This window comes from Pteropus medius, unplaced genomic scaffold, assembly GCF_902729225.1.
Source record: "Pteropus medius unplaced genomic scaffold, Ma_sr-lr_union100, whole genome shotgun sequence".
Lineage (NCBI taxonomy): Eukaryota > Metazoa > Chordata > Mammalia > Chiroptera > Pteropodidae > Pteropus > Pteropus medius.
In genome coordinates this window covers 9,667,810-9,690,106 of record NW_024347788.1, presented here as the reverse complement: position 1 = coordinate 9,690,106, position 22,297 = coordinate 9,667,810, and the positions used below count along the sequence as shown (strand labels likewise).

The following is a 22,297-nucleotide window of genomic DNA, read 5'->3' as shown; positions in this document are numbered from 1 at the left end:
ACACAGCTATTTCAAGTCACTATTACTGGGAATTTTATTTTTAAGAGAATTGTGAGACTAAAATGAGAAAAAAAAGGAAGAGAAATACTAGCCATGTGCCCTAAGGAAAAGAACATGGAACGAAATAAACCGAAGCTTTAGAACTAAATTAAGAGAAAGACAAAGAGAATAAAATCAGTTTTGTGGGTCTTCTGAAGTTATCAAAACTGAACCTCAATGAGTATGAGAAATACTTAGCCATGGTCAGTTGAATAAAATGTTCTAAAAATTTGTCAAGTCTACAGCCATGCCACCCTGAACAAACCCAATCCTGTCTGATCTCGGAAGCTAAGCAGGGTCGGGCCTGGTTAGTACTTGGATGGGAGACCACCTAGGAAGATCAGGTGGTGTAGGCGTAAAAATTAAAAAAAATAAGGGATTGTAAGCTGACAAGGTCCTTGCAATCTTTGAGGTCAACCAAGGGTTGCGTCACCTAAAAAAAAAAAAACTGTCAAATCAAGCATCATAATAATCTGTACACAGAGTGATCTGGAGGGTTACATACCAAATTGTGACTGCTGGCCACCAGTAAGGAGTGGGAAAACAGATGACTTACATAGATAATTTTTAAAAAGCAATAATCATGTATTGTTTATATAACACACATGCACACACAAAATTATCTTTATGCGGCTTTGGTTGGACTCCCAGACGGGACAACAATGCCAGCTCATAAAATCAGACAGGAATCACGTGGAAGAATACACACACGAACAAACGCACTGGTTAATATTAAGGGCAAAGTTTATTGTCAAAACCTGGACACTCTATGGAGTGAAAGATGGACACTGTTAATAACTGCTCAAGGAAAACGTGTGAACTGGGACTGTTTCAGGCAAACCTGGGGTCTGGTCATCCAACGTATGTCTGATGCAACTACATAAACCAGCTGCTTTAAACCAAGGGAGGAAGAGCTTGGAATTTTCTATCAAGCAATGGGTGATAAAGAAAAATTGCAACACACCCATTATTGCTTATTTAGCATGCCATCTCTGCTATTATGTTTTAGGGATCAAAGCAATACTTAGGGTTTGCCTAGCTTTCCCTGAAACTTGGTTCCTTTTTCTCTACTGCTCACGACAGTCCCCTCCCCGCCACACCAGAAGAAAAGAGTTTACATCCCTCAAGCAGGTATTTTCTTTACAGAGGTTTTTAGGAATACAACATTCATGGTAGAAAAAGGAGAATATGTGAGTTTACAAAGCATTTGAACAAACCGTAAGCTGTTTCGTTTGTATCATGAGCACCCTTCGCTGGAAAGGCATTAAGATCCACATTTTACAAACAAGGCAGCTGAGATTTAGAGGACTAAGGCCCAAGGCCAAAACAACTATCAACAGCCACGTACATAGGACTAAGCCAGGCCTTGGGCTCTAGGTGGTCATTCTATAATACCAAGAGGTTCACCATTTACACAGCTTCTTCCTTCGGCCGCCTTTTTCCAGTGACGTACATTTCTGAGATTTTTCATGTGGCTCCCATTTCCAGTAACATCGATTCTAAGAAATTCTGAGCTCCATAACAGAAAAAGTAGGTAATTATCTGCCCTACAAAGGATTCCACGTTGAAAAGGGTGGGGGAGGGGGAATCACCAGATTTCATTTAAAAATATGCATTTTTTTTTTCTTTCAATAAAAGTAGGACAACTTGCAAAACAATGTGATTTATCTACAGCTTTCCAGGAATATGTTCATTTTATAAAATATACAAATAAATGACAACTACTTCCATGTAAAAGGCTGGCAAAACAGGCAACTTTAGGGATAAGGAATCTAAATGCAGATTAAATAACGTAGGCTGAACTAGAACCTGCTAGAGTTTTCTTACCACTCAAAGGCCTGAATTCAAGCCTGATGCCACTATTAAATGTGCAATCATTTCTTGAGAAACTGATATATCGTTCCTACCTAATTTTAAGAACTTTGGATATAAAAGTATGCCTCCTTCCAATCTACACCTTGTTAAAGCGGAGTGAGGAATTAAAAGATACATCTGAAACAAAGGCAAGTAAGATAAAATACGTAAGGCATAAACACATGAAAGTACCAGTTTCTTAAAGTCATGACGTCATCCAGTCATACAGCACTGCTCCTCCAAAGACAAAAGCCAGCAGGTGACCACCAGCTCCATATCCACAGCTGACTGGCTCTAACAGGAAACTTTAAAGTGACACCCCCCACCCGCCCGTCAAAATATAACCCTCGCATAGAGACAGTAAGTATTTTAGGCAAAAAAAAAAAAGGGGTGGGGCCTATGTTTATACTCTGATTTTCTAACTATCTCACTTTTGGAACTACTGCCTCAGGAAATAAAAGCATAAAAAAGCTATTACTACTCAATTTGTCACAGCAGTTTTCTTTTACTGATTCAACAAAAATGTGCTGCTGGCTACTATGCCAGGCACTGTTCTAGACCCTGAAGACATGGCGTCATTAAGACAAAAATGCCACCCTTGTGGTGCTTACACTCTGGCAGGAGAGATGCACAGTATACAAACAAATACACAGTGTGTCAGATGAGCGCTGCAGAAGCTGAATAAACACTCACCGCAGCGTGAATGGTGGGAGGAGCCGAGGGGAGGGAAGGAGAGTAGGAGAAGCAGAGAGTTCTACATGGCGAGAAAAGGCCTCGTGAGCTGACATTTGAACACGGAGCTAAAAGAAGTGCGGGGCAAGGCATGGGGATGTCCAGAGGAAGAGTGATGATTAAATTTAAGACGCTCTTGAGACATTCAAGTGGACCTCAAGGAGGTGTCAGATGTATGAGTCATGGAGATCAGGAGAGAGGCCATACTCGAGAGAGATCTTTAAATACAACCAGATATGCCATGAGACCAGACGGGACCACCTAGGCAGTCAGTCAGGAGAGAAGGAAAAAACGAAAACCTGAGCCCTAGAGTCATACGACATTTAGAGACCGAGAAGATGAGACCAGCCAGCAACGGAAGGAGAGGATCAAGAGAGTGGTGTCTCGGAAGTGAAAAAGGGGTTGCGGACGGAAGTGGTGTCCAATTCTCATGTCAACTATGTCCAATTCTGTGGAAGCTCAAGTAAGAGGGATCGTGGACTTAAGAATGTGGATGTGGGAGGCTGCAAACATGGACCACCAGTTCCTTGCAGCGGCTCCCCCCGAGAGGTGGCGTCTACTGCCCCTGGAATCTGGGGCTGGCTGTGTGAGCTGCACTGGCCAGCAGGACTCTGGCAAATGAGATGCAAGCACAGGCTTGCAAGGTCTTGTGCCCTGGGCTCTTCCTCTCTTCTGCTCTCAGGAACGCTTTCGCCATCTCGTGAATGAGCATGTGGCAGATGAAACCCATGTGGGCGATAGCAAGCCAACCACTAGACACCAGAGTGAGGCCATTCTAGCCTGGAAAAGCAGCCAGCTCAGCCCCAACCAGAACTGCCCGAAAAAATAAGCCAACGAAATGGTGCTTGTCTCAAGCTACTAAATTTTGGGGCAGTTTGTTATGAAGCGAAATAATTGATAAAGTGGAGGACAATGACAAGAGCTATGTCAACGGAGCGGCAGGCACAAAAATCTGGTTCGTGGTGATTAAGAATGAATGGACAGAAAGTGGAACGTGAGGCCTCTGGCAGACACAGGCTGAGCGCTGGGGGCTTTCCTTTCTAACAAGGCCACTTCCTCCACCAGGAAACTACAGTCACGTTGTTCACCAGGTGTCTCCCACCCTCTTCCAGCACCTCTCAGATAGAACAGTGGCACAATGGCAAAGTCCTTCTACTGAGCACTTAACTTGTGCCATCCAATTATGCCAGTCCAAGCACAGCCCCCAGCAAAAAGTGGAGGGGACGGAGGGGTGAAGGAACTACAAGCTCTGCCGCCTCACTGCCAAGACGTTTACCAATAAATCTGATTTTATATTTAGAGGGCAGGGGAGGGGTGTGTGTGTGTGTGTGTGTGTGTGCGCGCGCGTGCGTACACACACACATATGACCCTACAGGGCACCTAACCATCTCTTGACAGCCTTGACATGTGCACTGCTTCTCATTTTCCAAGTAAATTATCTAAAAAAGAACTGCAATTCCATTTAAAAGCACTTGTAAATTTTTAAAAACCAGCTCTTTAAATTGTCAAAAATATAAAAATAACTCACTTAGCGATCCGCAGCTTTCCAACTTCACCTCTTCCAGGAGCTTTAGCCCATTGTTGTGATAAATACTTAGGAACCTAAAACGAAATAAAATACTAATAAGACTATGTTTTGGGCATTAATCAATCTTATAAAACATAAAATGATATACTGCTTCTATTTTACTTTGTGCCTGTAATAAATGATCATCCAGTATCAAGCTGTCAGTTTATGTCTGACACGATAAAGGGTACTAAGATATGCAAGAACTGATTTTAGCTCTGGAAGAGCTCAGTCAGTCAGGCTGGTTACCCAAAACCAACATGGGTCAAACAACTTAACAGTAATGAAGAATTAACTTATGTTTCCAAATGAGTCTAATCAAAGTTCAGAGGTGAGAAACACCCCCAGAAAAGGCTCCTCATGGGAGCTTAACGCTCTGACATGATATTATTTAGAGACGCCAATGAGTTTAAGATGATTTGAAAGGTTAAGTTTTACTTATATAAGATTGTAACTTTGACTAATATGATGAAGGATCTGCCGAAATAAAAGATTTATTAAATATCATAGCTAACATCTCTGTAATACAACTTTCCCGACACTGTTGTAAGCACTTTCCATATATTCATGCTTGTAAGCGTTCCATCTCTGTGAGGCAGGTACTGTTGATTACCCTCACTTTACAGATGGTTCTGGGGCACCTAGGGATTATATAATCTAGCCAAGGTCACATAATTAGCAAATGATGGAGCCAGGATTCAAACTCAAGCAGTCTGGTTCCAGCATCTATGTAACCAATACACTGCATTGTGTCTGTAACTAGATATATGCAATCAGAAGGCTTTTAATTCTCAAAAAAGTTAAGGGAATACATGTTGATTCCCTACTACATACCTACTTCACTTCCTCTAAGAAGTAGTTTGAACTCCGGAATCATCACTTACCTTTACGGTCATCCTACTGTGAGGAGCGAGATGCTACATATAAAGCATGAAGCATAATCATAATGCCTTACAAAACAAGCACTCGGTGAGGGCCAGGGGTCATTATTTCCCACAATAATCCTGGAATAGCATGAACACAAATGTAGAACGAGTCAGAGACAGCTTCCAAAGCTGGAAAGGGGGACAAATTTTATCTAGCAAAGATTTCATTTGCAAAAAGAACCACCTATTAGTCAAACTGCAATGCTTTGGATACGGTAAAAATTCAGAAATAAGAGGGTCAAAAGAAGACCCTCATGCTATTTGTTCAGTTACATATGTATTCTTTATAATAAAATTTACTGAACCACTGTGTGTCAGACAATATGCTAAAAGTTTGGAACAGAGGGAGGGGGAAGGGAGACAACAGTGTCAGGTACCGTGCTATACATTTCACATCCGTATCCCAATTAATCTTCTAATCGCCCCATGAAATCTATCATTCTCCCCATTCTATAGACAAGAAAACAGAGGCTCAGACGGCTGAAATAACACAGTTAGCTAGTATGAGACACGAAACTTGTCTCCAGGTCTGGAGGTCTCTACCCTAGACCACTAAAGCACTTGTAAAAGATCTCAAGGAAAGAGGGTTCTGAAGACTCCACATCATAACAAAAGTTCAAGGACGCCACACTCCACTTCGTCACACGAGCTTAGAAGAGTGGGCAAACTCCACGTGGTATCTGTACTTACCTATCAGGTCTCCTTTGATTATGAGTGAGAAGAAAACCCACAACAACGTGCAAAGGATTTACTGACTCAAGTAACTGAAAACTCCAGAGGTAGCTTTAAGGTGGCTCAAGGGCTCAAATGATGTCACCAGGACTCTGTGACCATCTATCTCTTAGCTCTTCTCTCCTCCCCCCACGTGCACTCACGTCTGTGACAGCCTCCCACCCCCCTGTTCAGTGTGATGGCTGAAGCAGCTCCTGAAGAGCAGTCCCCCTCCTCGAAAGTCCCCAGCAAAGATGTGACTGTCTCTCACGGCTCGGAGTGGGCCACGTGTCCCTCCTTGGGTCTGTCATTGAACCTGAAGATGAGATCCTTTTACTGGCCACTTCCAGTGCGGAGCTGTAGTCAACATCATTAGAATCACAGACTGAAAAGGGGAAGTGGCGGTTTCCAAAGTTAAATTGGGGTGCTGGTACAGTGTCAGAGGAAGTCGCTGTGTATTCCAGGGCAGACCGTTCAGCCCTGGTCAAAGGAGATGTCCACAACATCCACTGTCAGAACTGACTATGAGATCTAAAGTTGATCTGCACAAATACTGTTAGAACGTCAAACAAAACCCCGAATCCTTGGACTGTGTTGATAACTCCCTGCGGCCTCTCTGTTGAAATACTGCCTAACGAGCTAGCCTTTGCTTCTTGCTTTGTCTTTGATTTTCAACTCCGGGGAACCTTCGTGTCAATTACTGTAATACAAAGAGAAAACTACTTTCTGCAGATGGCAGCCCACTCTCCCAACCAACTCTCCCAACCAAATGCAAGCTACATCCCCTGAGGAAGTCCTGAGAGGTAAGACGGTATCTGTTCTTCATCATATTCCAAGTTACTGGTTCAAATGAGCCCTGTATGTAGATACCCCAAGATACCTCAATATCGGTATCCCCTCCACAGTCTGTATCTCAAGCAACCGTCTGACCATAGCAGGAAGTGACATCCGACGGAGGAAACTGGATGCTCAGACAACTTTGTTAGAGAATTTAATGCTGGTGGAGCACGTGGGGCTTTCAACGGACCCAAAGCACAATCTCCCCTTGGTCAGATTCTTACAGCTTATGTACCCTCGCAGCGTCCGTACGAGGGGCGCGTGATTCCTTTGAGGTTTCACGTGTGCTTCATGACTCACAATGGGGAAGGGGAGCTTCGGGTGGGGGGTTGCAGGGGCGAGGAATTTCCAGACCACTGGTCTTACAGGTCGTTTGTCTTGCGACCTTGGCGTTATCGGCACCATTATAGGATTCTCGAGCAGAGAGAGGGACATTGAGGCTATAAGTAGGAAGCAACACTCATTAATGCCAGCACCTGCTCCGCGGGTTCCTGCCCAAAGGCTGAGCCCCGCCTGTAACACAACAAGCCGTTTTATACAGTCTTGTTATTCCCACAGAGATAAGGAAGACCATCAGTTGACTGGCAAGTCATGAACCAACAGCTGTGCGCTGGAGAGTCCTGGAGGGGGAGAGGGCAGTCCGGAATGGGCTGCAACTGGCTGAGCTGGTCACTGCTGGACACCTTTCCCCTGCGCCCTTTCAGACGCCTCCCCTCCCCTCTCAGGCCCACCATCTCCTAGCTCCCTGGCTCTCGCCTCAGCACGACTCCAGCAGTTCTTGCATCCCTCGAAGTCACTGACTGTCTTTACGCTGTCCCCTCCTGCTTATGTCTCCACTCCTCTCTTTAAAGGGCCGACGCGCCACAGCCCGTCTCCCGCCATCGTACTGGCCTGGCACAACTTAGTCCTGATTACAGCCAATCTGCACTACTACTTATTTATCCTTCTTCTTCGTTTTGATTGTATTCCTCCCCTTCCACACTTCCACCCAGCAGCTGAAGAAAAACGCAGTTGTGCTGAACGGTCTGCCCTGGAATACACAGCGACTAACGTCCAGCAAGCCCTTTAGGGTGCCTGGCAATTTAACTCCATCTCCCTGATCGATACGCGCCTCCCCTGCAGGCATCACATGTTCTCTCCACCCCTCAAACCCAGAACCCCTCCTCCCTCCTTCCTCCCTCCCTCCTCCCTCCGCGCTGATAACCTGACCTCCTCTTCCACGGAGGACAAGACAAAAATCAAAAGAACTTCAGCTGAGCCTTTTACTCCGCTTTGCCCTTAAAACAACAGATGAGTTAGGGCCGCTCCCTCCACCTGTGCACGAAGTTCTTTCCCTGTAGTATAAACATGCTTCCTTCAACGCGACCTTTCTCTCCTCCACTCCCTTCTCTACTTACTCATTCCCCATCAGAAAATGACGACGATGAGAGTGCTTACTCAATGTGACAGGAGGACGCCAGGACGGCCCCAAGATCCCCACCTCCTGATATTCACACCATCATCTGTCCTTGAGTGAGAACAGGACCTGTGACTTCCTTCTAAGCAGCACAATATGGCAACGGTGATGACGTCACTTCTTTGATTAAGTTACAGAAGATTGTGACTGTCTTGCTTCTCACTGTTTTCTCAGTTTGCACGCTTCAGTGAAGGCAGCTGCCATGACGGAGGGGCCCATGTGACAAGAAACCGAGGGCAAGATCCCACCGACAGCCAGGCATTTAGGGCCCTGCTCCCGCCACCCCAGAACTGAATTCTGCCAACCACAGAAGCTCGGCAACTGCCCCAAGAACCTCAGATGGGAGCCCAGCCCTGGCTGACGCCGTGACTGCAGCCTCTGAGGGGCTCTGCAGCAGGGGACCCAACTGAGCCACACCAGGACCCCTCAGGTCCAGAAATGACGAAAGAATGAATGCGTGCTGTTTAAGCTGAGTCTGTGGTGATAAGTGACACAGCGAAGTGACAAGTACTCTTCTACATGTTTTAAACATATTAACCACTTAATCCCCACCCGATCCTCCTCCTCTGGACACTCCTTTCTGGTCTCCGTACACCTAGACCGCATCCTCCAAGCCCTTTAACTTCACAGGGCCCTGGTTTTGGTCCCCAGACCTCTCTCCTCCAGCCATACGCAATCTTATGTGACCGTGCCCGGTCTCGTGCCTTTACATACCATCTGTAAATGACAATTCCCAAATTTATAGCGAGGCCAGGCTCCCCTGACAAGTCGCAACTTATATATCCTACTGCCGACTCAAACTCTGAATATTCAGTAGACATTTAAAACTTCACATCTCCACTCTAGAAGGCTGTAATTCAGGCCATCGAACAACAAAAAATAGTTCGAAATAACTATATCATACGCTGGAACAAATTTAAAATCACGTTGAGTACAATAACCTGTACCTAATACAAGCAACTTCCAACTTAAAAAAAGATCGTGTTCCCGAAGTTAATTAACAAAACACGTTTGGAACTTGGACTACACTGTCATCATTTGCCACCAGCTTATTTAATTCAGAGAGCTGCCGAAAGACTAAACCCTTGCAATGAAAAACAGCAGAGCACAGTGAGGGCGGTAAGTGAACCACGCACAACTCTCTACCCCAAGTGCTCATGGAAATGGGGTCCGGAAGTGCAGTCCACCGAGTCTGAGACGAGAGTGAAAAGGGGAAGAAAGAGTAACGGCACACAGTGTATGACTCCAAGGCTCCAAAACGCTTTTTTTGGGGGGACATCTCATATTTTACATCAAAACATTTTATTTTTAAACAACATTGTGTATTTAAGGTGTACAACATGATGACTTAATATAGCGAAATGATTATCATAGCGAAATGATTACAGTCAAGATAATTAACTTATCTCCTCACATAATTACCTTTCTTTGTGATAACACGGTAAATCTACTTTCTTAGTAAATTTCCCCAAAACACTCTTGTCAACACGTCACTAGTGAGATAACTGTGTTTTTTCCACTGTCTTCACATTCACTAAAGAAAATCAGAGACAAGATAATAAGTACAAGAGATGTTTTCTCAGATTTTCCAAAACCAGAGAAAGTGACAGAAAATGACTTATTTCCTCAGGGAAAGCTCCCCAGACCCCTCAGTCAAGTTTCTTTGTTACTCACATACTTAAGAACAATATTGCTTGCTTCAGTGTCCTTATTTGTAACTTTTTTCATTAGGACTTATTCGACAGGTGTCTATCTCCTGCAGGAGAGACCATAAACACCTGTTTACAGAGCGTGGGCCACGCTGCTTGTGCTCACCATCACTTACCGGGAGCAACAACCAGCGATGGCCAGCGAGCCGTGAAAGCAGGTTGGATGAATCAGTCCTCTCACCTGTTCACTCAAGCTGGGCAGACTATGAGGTCAGCCCGCCTCTGAAGTCAAGGTGCTAAGGTGATATGTGGATATTACTCCCCTAAGCTTCCTGGTGAACTCTGCTCCATCAAATATCTAGTTCCCCAACTACCAGTCTCTAAAGCCTTGTTTCTCTGAAAGTACAAGCAAATTAAGGGCACTGCAGTGGACACTGTGATGTGACACCCATTCTCTATTTACAACCGAAGGCCTGTTCCCCCAGCTGCTGGGACTAGGGCCAGACAGCCTTTAGCTGTTAGCCCTATGGAACTGCCTCCACTGATGAGAGGCTTTGGAGCCAAGATCACTCACTCTTTCCAGAGCAAACATACCACATTCAAAAAATGGTAGACACAGGGCACAGCTCGCCCGAACCCAGGACAGCTGGAGGGCTCCCTGTGGAACTGTCCTCCGCTCTCACTGAGATCGCATTACACCCTCTGCCCGATCCCGCTTAAGTCCGTTCCTTCCGCAGGTGGTGATCCCACAAAACCCCAGCGTGCTAATCCCCCTCTTGGAATCGGCCGCCCAGAGAAGCCAATGCACGACAGGCAACTCCTGTTTCCTTGAAAGTCAACTTATAGAGCTGACAAGACCCACGGTCACGAAAATGAAGTCCCCACCTCACTTCTGTTCTCCAGGGAGATAATTCATTAAAGAGACCCAAGGGGGGAAAAAAGACATTTTCTATTCCTGGCATAAGCTTTGTAGGCAAATAGACCTAAATCTGAATCATTGTTCTATGCTTGAGCAAAATAATTAACTTCCCCAAACCTCAATTTTATCATCTGAAAAATAGAGATAATCAGTACCTACTGCATAGATTTGCTTTGTAAAACACTTGCTGCATAAGAAATATAAGTGCCTTTTTCTCCTGCAAGGCTCTGGGGCATCGCCCAGCCCAGTCCCATCTCTCCCTGGCACACCGCTCTCCCTTTGGCAGCCAATGTCCAAGCACGCCTACCTGTCTGTGAAATAACCAAAGCTGAGCTTGGTGGCTTTTGAATTGCTGAATGGAGGACGTAATATACACAGGGGATGGTGTCCACCTCCCTGTCCTGATCCTCTCTTCCAACAAACATTAGTCAAAATGCTTCTGAGGAAGGTTAACTGGGCCAGAAACACGCCCTTCTGCTGGCTAGAAAGCTGCTGATTAGACCTCCGGCAGTTCTCATCAATACCTCCACCTGTCCATTCCCCCAAGAGAAAGCATTTCTTATAACTCAGGACCCAGTATGACATTCATTACTTACAAAAACCCTTCGCTCCTGATGACCTTGCCCGCTTTATCTCCTCTTCCCCACCACGTACTTTATCCTCCAGCCAACCATAACGAGAGATGATTTTTCTAGAAGTCTAAATATTGGAAGCCGAACAACTATGCTAAAATATTTTTAAACACCATCCGACATTTTAAATCATGACTTGGGATGGGGTGTGTAGTAGTGCTGGGACCAGTTGGTGACTGAACAGTGGCACAGATTGAGCAACCAGAACAGAGTAATGCAAACTACAAGGGACTAGCTCCCAGATGACATAAAGATTCTGACTGCTTACATGTTTTGGCAGGTGACATCTATTATAAAGTTAAATCCAATCATGTCCATTACCTATCTATCAAAACTTATTTGGATCATTATTCTCTCGTAGGTTGAAGACATTCAAAACCCCAGAAATGGCATTTCATTAGACCAGAACAGTACAGGTGACGGATATTCTGGTACACAGCCTTCTACGACATTTGCCTTTTCCTGAGGAACTCTAGTTCTCCCCAGTCCTGCTGGCAAGTTTCTTCCAACTAATCCACTCCGCGGGCTCTTAACTGTTACTCTCCCCATGAAGTCGTCCCTGTCCCAGGCAGTGCTTTCCCTGCTCAAAACTCAGATATATGTCTAGCTCTTACTGTATTTATCCTGTTCTATACCGGTTTAGTGATGGAAGTAATAAAATATGTACAGGATGGGCTATAAACTTTGAGATACTCTAAGAAGAAACTCATCATCTTGCAATAAATGATCCTCAAAGACCAGAACTCGAGATACTGTTTAGAATGAGAAATATTAACGGATAGAGAAAAGACAAAATCGGTATGTGTTTCTATTCACAAATTCTGATTGGTTAAGAATAAAGATACACTTTCTAAGCAAATGTTATATTTTAATATCACATGAAGAAGCAAAAAATGAAATAAACCATTAATATCTGATATACTCATATGAATTATTACTATAATTCAGAGATGAAAATTCAAGTATGCTCAAGATATGGGCATGAAAATCACACTGGATGTGAAGCCCAGCACAAACGAAACAAGTTCAAACTATCTGACAGGTGTGTAAATCAAACCCCATGGCCTACTGGGACTCCTTTAACTACAGCAGAAATAAAAACTGTCAAATAAAGGGGAACACGAAGGGATTTTAGAACAGAAAGGATTTGCCAGATATTCCCGTCCTCTCTCAGAGATAAGGTTGTCAGAGGACAAGAACTGGCAAAAAAAAAAAAAAAAAGTCCCGCCAGGGAAAGAGTTGCCAACCTGTGATTTTCATTGATACATAAAATTTTTAAAATTTCATCTGGCTTCATGCCAAGGTGACAGCGCAAACAATGAAGAATGAAACATGACAATTACCTTTACAAAACAAGAACAAGTCACTGGCTTGAGCTGAGTTCTTTATAAAGAGATAAAATGTATTCGCATGGCCATAAATGAGAGATCACTAAAATTTTTTAATCTCACTTTACACTCTTACACATTCTCATTTAGCCATCACCAAATCCTGACAACTTACTGAAATAGTTTCCCCAACTCCTCAGACTTCATTATCACATACCTATGATCCTATGATAATTTTCTAATTTTGACTCTTGTTATCTTCCCCTCATTTTTTTTCCTGAAAGAATCATCTGCATCCACGCCTTACTCAAAACCTACCAAAAGGCACCTCATTCCCTAGAGACTACAGACATGCCTATTTCACAATACAGCAAGAGGAGCTTATGGTCCCAACCTTTTTCTGCACAGACCCTCTGCTAGAGGCGTAATAACCTCCTCTTTGTTTTCCAGGACACACCTATTCCTCTCTTCATGACATACTATGCTTTCAGTCTTGCATTCCTATTCCGTTCTCCATGGTATACTATGCTATGCCTCTGCTGACCCATCCAAATCCTGTAAGGTAAACAACATTTATTGAGCATTTACTGTGCTCCAGCCACAAATGCATTATCTCAAGTTCCACCACTTTTCCAAGCTTTTTCAGTCTGCAAGGGAGATCTCTTCCTTAATGATTCTCCTCCATTTAGCAGGCAGTGGGAGAAACACTCATTTACTCCATCTTTTTAAGTCATACTGATATAGCTGTGATAAATCACATGAGTGCCAGAGACTAGGCTAGACTTGAAAAGTAAGAGAGCATTCACTCATTCATTGCATATCTGTTGAGCAATTACCATGCACCCAAACACAATTCTGGGTGTGACGGGCAAGGATCCTGTTCTCATGGAATGTGACTGCGTGCGTGAGCAAGCACTGGGGAGAGGGAGGTGACCAACACTGAACACACGAACACAGAATTAACACAGAATGAACACAGAATCACTTTAGACTGTGGAAAGCGCTTTGAAGACTACAACACGGGTTTGACATGCCAGCCAATGATCATCAGGGAGCTATTTTAGAGAAGTGGACAGAAAGGGCCGCTCAGATTTAATGGATGAGAGAAAACTAAGCCATGTGATAAAGGTTTTAAAAATTTAACAAACCAAAGGTCCCTACATTTAACTTGAGGTTCACAGATTCATAATCACATTTTGAACACACGTATAACTTCTGAAACTCTCATAAGAGGAAACACTCCCCGATATGAAAAAGTAAAGCACAAATACTGTGCTAAGGGCTAATCAAGATTGCTGTCTTTACTGAAAACCATTTTTTTGACGGTTTCAGGAGACCCAGTCCTGCTCTATATGAACACTCCAGTCCAATGGCCTCTCTTTCCGTGAGCTCTCTCGGCTCCCTTGAGAACTCCACCAAGGGCCATCGACCTAAAAGAACACCTGAATGGTACGCAGAGATCAGTTCTACTTTCTGGCCGAGAAAACTGCACAGAAAGCAGACACTCTGAACTTCCTTTACAGGCTCACGACTAAAATCAGTTTCACCAACAGAAGATGCAGAAACAGCTTCAGTCCGGGATAAAAGGCACCGCTCGAATCGGGGACACCAAGACGGGGCCCCAGAAAAACCAGGTCGTGGGGAAGAGACATCCGTTCCAGGCAAGTTCGGACTCTTAATTGGCTGAAAGAGACACCGTGATTCCCTAAACTAATTTCCTCGTCTGCAAAAGAGCCTAACAACGAGTCCCGCCGCTCAGGATGTGTGAAGCTCCCAGGAGACGACCGTAAAGAGCTTTTAAAAGGCGCACGAAGTGGGACGGGCACAAGTCACTTAAGCTACTTTTAGTAAAAAGAGCGCAAGCGGGAGCCGCGAACATTACCTTGACCAGCCACACTCCGGTGTTCTGTTTGGCGCCGGTCAGGTCAAGATCCCCGCGCTCGGCCATGGGTCTGTCGCCAGTGGAGGCGCGCGGCCCAGAGCAGCGGCTTCGGGAGCCGGCGGCCTGCAGGGCGAGCGTCCGCAGCACAGGACAAGGCGCGGCGGGAGGCCAACCGTGAAGCGCGCGCGTCCACCTGCCGGGAAGCTGGGAAGCGAAGGAAAGAAGAACACGCCGCCGAGCTGGGAGCCGGGAGCCGGGAGCCGGGGGCCGGAACTGCGCTTGCGCGCACCGCGTCGGTACGGCGCGCCGCTGCGGACAAACTTGCTGGCTCAGCCAGGTTGTGAGTAGGTGTGGCTTCCGGCGCAGAGCGTCCGAGTGATTAAAACACAGGGTGGACCGGGCCAAAAGATCAGCAATAGGTTAAAAGACTAGGTCAAGCAGGATTTTAAAAAGTGACAAAACAGAAGAATGGGGTTCAAAGAGACAAAGGCTCTCAGTTTATGCCCAACCCCGGTAGAGAAGAGACAGTATGTGGAGGGCAGTGTTGGAGTATTACTCAGAGTAAGCGGATTAGCACCAGTGGGCACTGGGATAGGCCTGAGCTGCCCTGGGTATACTGAAAACGTGCTGTTTCTAGACCTAAAAAAAAATAATAAAATAAAATAAAGGGAAGTGTCCCAACTGAGCAGATCCCCCGAGCACCTCTGATTAAGCCAGCAGAGCGCACCCCTTTCAGACTCCAAATCCGGGAGTCCCCATAATTAGGTCAATGACAATAGCTGTGGAAGAGACAAACCTGATTTTGAAACTCTCCGGCTTAAACGGTTTTTTTCTCTCTCTTCTCGCCTCTAAAATTCAAGCCTCTCTACACTGGCCCTCTCGATGTGATCCCTGCCACTCAAACCCCCTCGCGTCCAAACACTGAACCCAGCAGACCTCCCGAGCATGACAGAATCTTCCTCGATTATTTCAGAGGCTCCGCACACTCGGTCCTCCTTACTCAGACGCCCGATTCTACCCTTCCCCTCACTCTCGCCCCTGCCCTCCGATTGGCAAACTCCTACTTAGGTTTCAAGACTAATAGAAATGTCACTTCCTATGAGACCTTTTATCAACGCCCCCAGAGGAAGTTCGTTTTACTTCCTATCGCAGTAGGTGATACTTCCCACGCTGCATTGTAATGTTCATGTTTACATGCGGCCTTAGCTTTCTAGACTATGTGCCCCTCCTAGGCTGAAACCATGTTTTCTTCACTCCGTATCCACAACAGCCCGCACAGTGCTATTATTGTCAGATTTCAATAGGCTTTGGCCGAATGAACATGCGCTGAAGAGAAACAAACGGTAAGATATTTTAAGAATGGCAAGTCATGTATTGAATCATGCACATAATTGAAGAAATTCTGTGTCCGGAAGTGTAGGGCCAGGAAAAGCCATCAGGTCTCTGAGATAAGCTGGGAAAACTAATAGGAAAGATTGAAGACCAGACGCGTTTGGAAAAGGAAGGTTGCATTTTTGTGTCACAGCTTGGGAAAGGGCCTTAAAACATAAAGGACAAGCGGGTGAAGAGGGCTGCTTTAAGCTTGGACCAAGTAAAAGACATAAATTTAAATATGAGACCTTGGGAGAAGGGAATTAACCTAGCCTGGAACACCATCTTAATGAACTTTAAAGGCTTCTGACCTTGACCTTGATCTATGGGTCATGGGTGTGTGTGTGTGTGCTTACAGGGATTAGAGGAGAACAAATAGCTAAAGAAAAAACAGCTAGAGAAGAAAAGAAAGGTGAATATTTTTAAACAATTATATAGAGAAGAAGGAAAAAAAAAACAATTTATTGAGCGCCTCGTCCTCACACGCTGTTGAATAAAGAACAAACTTCCCCTGTCTGTCCTTTTCAAACCCCTTCCAGCTGGAAGAGGGATGCTTAGGAGCCCTTGAGAGAGAAAAGAAGGGCATGGGCTCTGAATCCCGGAATCTCAGACTCACAGATGTTACAGCCGGATCCTTCCCCTCCTTAGGGCCTATAACATGCTGGACAGCGATCCTTTGGGCCTGATCCAACGTTTTGTTCCTCCCACCAGGATCCCACAGTCTTAATAGTCATTCTCACACATGTCCCCTGGATTTCTGCTCAGACTAATTATAAACTTAAGTAGTTCTTTTGGAGTATAGCATATCTCCGCATAGGTTATACTTTGTACCTCATCCTCAGGGGCCTCCTGGAGTTTGAGTCTAGTTACAGGTCTAGAAGCAAAGAGGGGTGGTGAGTGGTGGCTCCTGAGGAGAATTAGCATCATCTTGCAAGGCAACAGCCTTACTAGAGGCTATTACAGTCCCTTCAGACAGTATGGTTAATCCCCTGTGGGGGGGAGCGTGTAGGAGGTGGAAGAGTTGCTACCACTGGAGATGGGGAGGCTGGTTCTATTGGGGGAGGCCACTTCCACAGGCAAAGAAGATGCATCAGAATTTAGGGGCTCAATGTCCCCAGCTTTATCCGGGTCTTCCCACAGGTCCCTATTCCAAGTTACGAGAACCCATTCTTTCCCAACCAATGCTCTCACTTTAATAGCAGACACCCTATGAGGCTGAGAATTCAACTTGTGTTATGGTTTGGCCAGTCACGGGATAAGAGTCTATATTTGATTTTTTGCAATCTCACCTCTGAGGCTGCAGGAGACAAGGTCATTTACGTGGCGCTTGAGCTGGGAATTTAAATCCCTGAGCTCAACCCTTTCTTTCATCACTTTGTTGGGCAACATTAGAAGCAACAGCCAATCTCATTCTATTAGTTTTCTAAAAATATTCAAAAGTATCATATACACGGTCACTCAGATCCTTGCTTCTTGTAAGTGATTGATTGGGCGTACCCATTGCAGATATTTTATGGAGTTCTACTGCCCAATCCCATCATGGACTATCGGCACTCTCATTACTGCTGGCAATAGAGTTGTCAGCATCTTTAAATCCAGTCAGATTAGAGAACCAATTCCAGAAACCCCAGAACCGATTCAGAAAACTTATCCCTAATATTCCATTCTTCTAGTACCATTCTCAGTACCAAAATCTGTATTAGTCAAGGTTCTCCAGAGAAATAGAGAGAGAGAGAGAGAGAGAGAGAGAGAGAGAGAGAGAGAGACCATAAGAAATTGGCTTGTACAATGATGGTGGCTGAGAAGCCCTAATATCTGCATCGGCAAGCTGGAGATCCAGGTGGGCCGAGGGTGTACTTCTGTTGCAGAGATGTTGCAAAAATCAGACCGGCAAGAAACCAAGCATCACTCGGAGAGTTGGAGAACTCAGGTTTATTATGCCAGTGGTCCCAGAGGAGCTAGCGCTCTGAAGATCTGGGCCCCAAGCTCAAATGCAACTTTGCTTTTATAGAGCTTAGTATGGCGTGGGCTGATTGGTTAATTTGTCCTCAGACAGTTAAAAACACAGGAGTTGCTATGGGTTGCAGGTAGTTATATTTGTCGTTTAGACAGAACGAGCAAAGAGGAAGATGAGTCTTTAGTTAATTTCGAGGTCACCCTGCCCCACGGCCTATGCAGCAAGCATATCTACAGAAGCAGAACAAAGAGCTGATTATAAGGTTAGTCTTCTGAGTGAAAGTTCTTTGTCACTTCCAGTCTGAGTCCAAAGGCCTTCGAAGCAGGAGAGCCAAAGGTATAAGTTCCGGTTCGAGTCCAAAGGCAGAAGACTGATGTCCTCGCTTGAAGATAGTTAGTTGGCAAGAGCGAATTCTCCCTCACTGAAACTTTTTTTTCTATTTCAGCCTTCGGCGGATTGGGTAAGGCCCACTCACATTGGGGAGCGCATTTTGCTTTACACGGTCTACTGGTTCAGTGTTGATCCCTCCAGAAATACCCTCAGAGACACATCAAGAATAATGTTGAGCCAAACATTATTTGGACAAACTGAGGCCCAGTCAAGTTGACACATAAAATGTACCATCACAGATGCAGAGGGCAGTGCCCAAAAAGGCAACTGTAAAGTTCCTTACTCCCCCAGATGATTGACTCATCAAGTTCTTATTAAGTCTTTTAAGGAACAAATGCCGTCAAGGAGGGAGGGCTCAAGGACTCAGTGCTGGCTGAAATTTTTCCAGGAAGTCTGGTACTGCTCAGACCAGCCTATGACTCCATCTTTACCTGGGGCTTGGATTCTGGTTCAGATCTCCAGGCAGCCCTACCAGCTTAAGAGGAAGACCTGCCTTCTCTTTGTGTGTCTTCTGGACCGGCTGCAGCGAGAACCAATCCCCCAACCACCTGATCACCCTAAAACGTGGCGCATTCCAGATGAACGTTCTCAGCTTCCGGTCCCCAAACTCTAGGATGCTCTGAGAGACGCGCTAAAAATGCAGGTGCCTGAGCCCCGAACCACATGAACAAAATCAGAAGTTCTGGAAGTGGGTCAGGAAATTGACATTTTAGCAAATTCCTTGGGTATTTCTTAGGCACCCCAAAATCTGAGAACCATCATTCCAATCCCACACTGATAGAGTTTATTAGAACCAGGCCAGACTCCAAGGTCTGAGGCATGAGAGAAAGTGTACCAGAAAAATGTCTCTCTGCCATCCATCTTACAGCTAGAATTCCCCCATGCCTGGTAAATTCAGAACACAATCATTCTGTCACGTAGCCATCAGAGTGATAAGCAGCGAAGCCATTACAGGAGATGTTACAGGTGAGTTGAACGAATTAGAATGATATTCACAGGTAGCTGAGTCCACTCTCAGATTTTGTCCTTGGCTATTGCACCTGGGCCCAGTGCCTCTCCAGGCCGGAGATTCTCTCTTCATTCACACTCACTCGGGAACAGACTAGCACGTGAAACTATTGCCTTCAGGGGAGTTCACAGAAGCAAAAACAACAACAACCACAAAGGCTTTCTTAGACTTTCTATTTCCAGACTTTCTATTTATTGCTTACTGTATAAAGATTTTCATTCAAACATTGCAAGTGAATGTGGCAATGTGGTAATTAATTACTGGTGACGTCAGAGATAGATCGTTTTGCTTTAATGTCATAGCAAGGCCACAACACCCCGTCTCTCTCTCCTCTCCTCATCTCAGCAATTTTCTCTTTTGCAGAATACCCGCCTTCCTTGGGAGCTTCCTGGATTCCCCCAGTTGCACGCAAACAGAAAGAAATGCTCCCTAAAATCGTTGACATGTTGTTTAGTGCAGAGAGCATGAGCTTTGGCGTCCAACAGATTTTCAAGTCCAAGCTCTGCTGCGTGTTGGCCGAATTATTTTAACATTTCTGCACCAACTTCCTTGCTTATAAAATGAGATGACTGTACCTACCCTGTAGAGTTACTTACGTTAAGTACAAGGATTTAACGTTGGTCATATATTTGATTATTTGGTAACTGCATTAATTATATCAAGTCAAATACAGTGTTTGCCAATTTCCACGGTGTATGTACTCCTACGACAGTGTTCCAAGCTACCAACATGCCGTCACCAAACACGGAGTAGGAAGAGACGCAGAGGAGCACGCCATCATATACTGATTCACCACATGGATACGTGAGATGTAAACAACTTCAAGAGCAGAGATCACCGTCGAATACAGTAAAATAATTAGGAAGTGATACATGTTTAGTTTTTATTACCTTTGCGTTTCATGCCATTTATTGAATCGTTAGTGTTCCGGAAAAAGGGAGTAGCATCTGCTAGTCCCGAGGGGGAAGAAACTTGTGTGTCGGTTGCACAGAGAAGATGCCCGTGGTCGGGGCACAGAGAGTGAGCGGGGAAGTAATAACAGTGCCACCAGTTGAGGAGGGCCTGGGACGCCCGACCATGACAAGTCTTGGAGGCCTTGTTCAGAGCAAATGTAAACTCGAAGAAGAGTTTTAAGCTTGAGTATGAAATAAGCAAATTTACATTTTTTAAAGGATCCCTCTAGCAGCTGTGGGAAAAGAAAATGGATTGGGAGGGCCCGGAATGAAAACCAAGAGACATTGTTGCACGAATCCAAGTGGGAGAGGACAGCCGTGTGGACGAGGAAGGTGGCTGTGGAGGTGAGTAGAGGTGGGTGAATTGGAAACAGACAGACTTAGGAGGTGGAATCGACAAGGTTTTGTGACTCCTTGCTGTGTAGCAATAGACCATCTAGCAAGTGATCAGTCAGTACAAGAAAATAAAACAAAATAACCACACGCACAGCATTGCTCCTGCTGGGCGACCAGACAAGAGCCTGAGTGTATTTTGCCTGATGGATGACATAATTCAGTTGAATTGCTTTTGGTAAGTGCCTTGTGTCTGATGTAACATATGGCTGCTGTGGCCCACAAGACGCCTTCGCTGTCAGTAAGTCAGTTTGATTGCCCGTTAGGGATTAATCTGGGAATAAAATGTTAAATAAAGCATAGAAAAATTTAATTTGTCATCACCGTAATGAAATCCAATTCATTTTTGTATATCATTCACCAAAACATTTATATCATACTTTACATGTTAAATAAAATTATAGTTGGGAAACAGCACTGAAAACCTTGATCTAAGTGCCCAGATAAAAATCACAAATTAACAGCAAGTCCTAAAATACCATATTGACCAGATGGATCTTCACTAGTGTTCAGACTTCAAAGCCAGAGAAGTCCTACGTGCTAAGAATTACGACCACATTACTGCTAAGAGCAAAAGCTAGGGGCTCTCACACTGATGGATCCGACTTGGGTGTTGCTCTTGTCCATATGGTGGACCACAATATCTGCCTCGTCCAACTAACAGAAAAAGAGAAAGGGGAAAGGATTACACGTCGCTCTGGCCAGAGCTTGGAATTTTTTTTTTTTTATAGCAGCGCTGGTCACAATAGCCAAAAGGTGGGAGCAACGCAAGTATCCGTTGATGGGTGAGGATACACAGAATGCGGTACATCCATCCATCCAATGAAATATTAGCCTTAAAAAAGAATGACGTTCTGACACATGCTACAAACGTGGATGAACCTTTAGGACATTATGCTACATGAAATAAGCCAGTCGCAGAAGGACAAATCGTGTGACCCCATTTATATGAGATTTTTAGAATAGTCAGATTTATAAAAACATGCTAGGAAAAAAAGAGAACGCTGGTTTCCAGGAGTCAGTGGGAGGAGGGAATGGGATGTTACTGTTTAATAAGTACAAAGTTTCAGTTTTGCAAGACGAAAGGGTCGTGGAGACCTGTACTGGTGATGGCGGCACAATAATGTGGATGTCACTGAGCTGTACAGTTAAAAACGGGTCATACGATAAATTTTATATTATTATGTATATGACCACAACTTTTTAAAGGACGTAAAATTTTTAAAAAAAAACAAAAATTTTTTATATTCTGGATTTGGATTCAAATACAGTCATACATTGTGATTGTTTGAGATTGTGTTCTCTCTCTGTCTTTCTGTCTCTCTCTCTCTCTCTCTCTCTCCCTCCATCCCTCGTTAAAAACAAAAAACTAGATTACTTAACCTGTACAATTTTCTACACTTGAAATCTTGAAAATTGCATCTCCAGAGTGTCATTTATGTCTCTCATTCCCTTTTATTTCCTGCAAATAGGTAATTGGATCTCGAGGCATGATCAGACTCCGGTTTGATTTGGGTGGAGGTGAAGATTATTTACATCATATGTGCTCTTGTGCATTTCCAGCATGAGATAATCGCATCTGGTTTTCTTCCTTTTGTGTATGTGTGACTTTGGCATTAATTGATAATTATTACATAGACCCAGTAATTCATTAGGAATCGCAAAGCGGTTATGTTCAAATTCTATCTTTC

General features: G+C 44.6%; 1 protein-coding gene and 1 pseudogene across 1 annotated transcript in view; one reads left to right on the top strand and one right to left on the bottom strand.

The window, feature by feature from the left end:
- The window catches only part of GTF2F2 (general transcription factor IIF subunit 2), a 112,858-nt gene extending 98,043 nt beyond the window's left edge, over nt 1-14,815 (bottom strand). Inside the window, exons 1-2 of the mRNA XM_039877246.1 lie at nt 14,534-14,815; nt 4,155-4,228 (exon numbers count right to left, since the gene is read on the bottom strand). Of these exons, the coding sequence (XP_039733180.1) occupies nt 4,155-4,228; nt 14,534-14,599 (140 nt within the window). The 5' untranslated portion in view covers nt 14,600-14,815. The remainder of the gene's footprint in view (nt 1-4,154; nt 4,229-14,533) is intronic.
- LOC120614576 (uncharacterized) lies at nt 277-395 on the top strand (annotated as a pseudogene).
- Nucleotides 14,816-22,297: the final 7,482 nt, after the last annotated feature.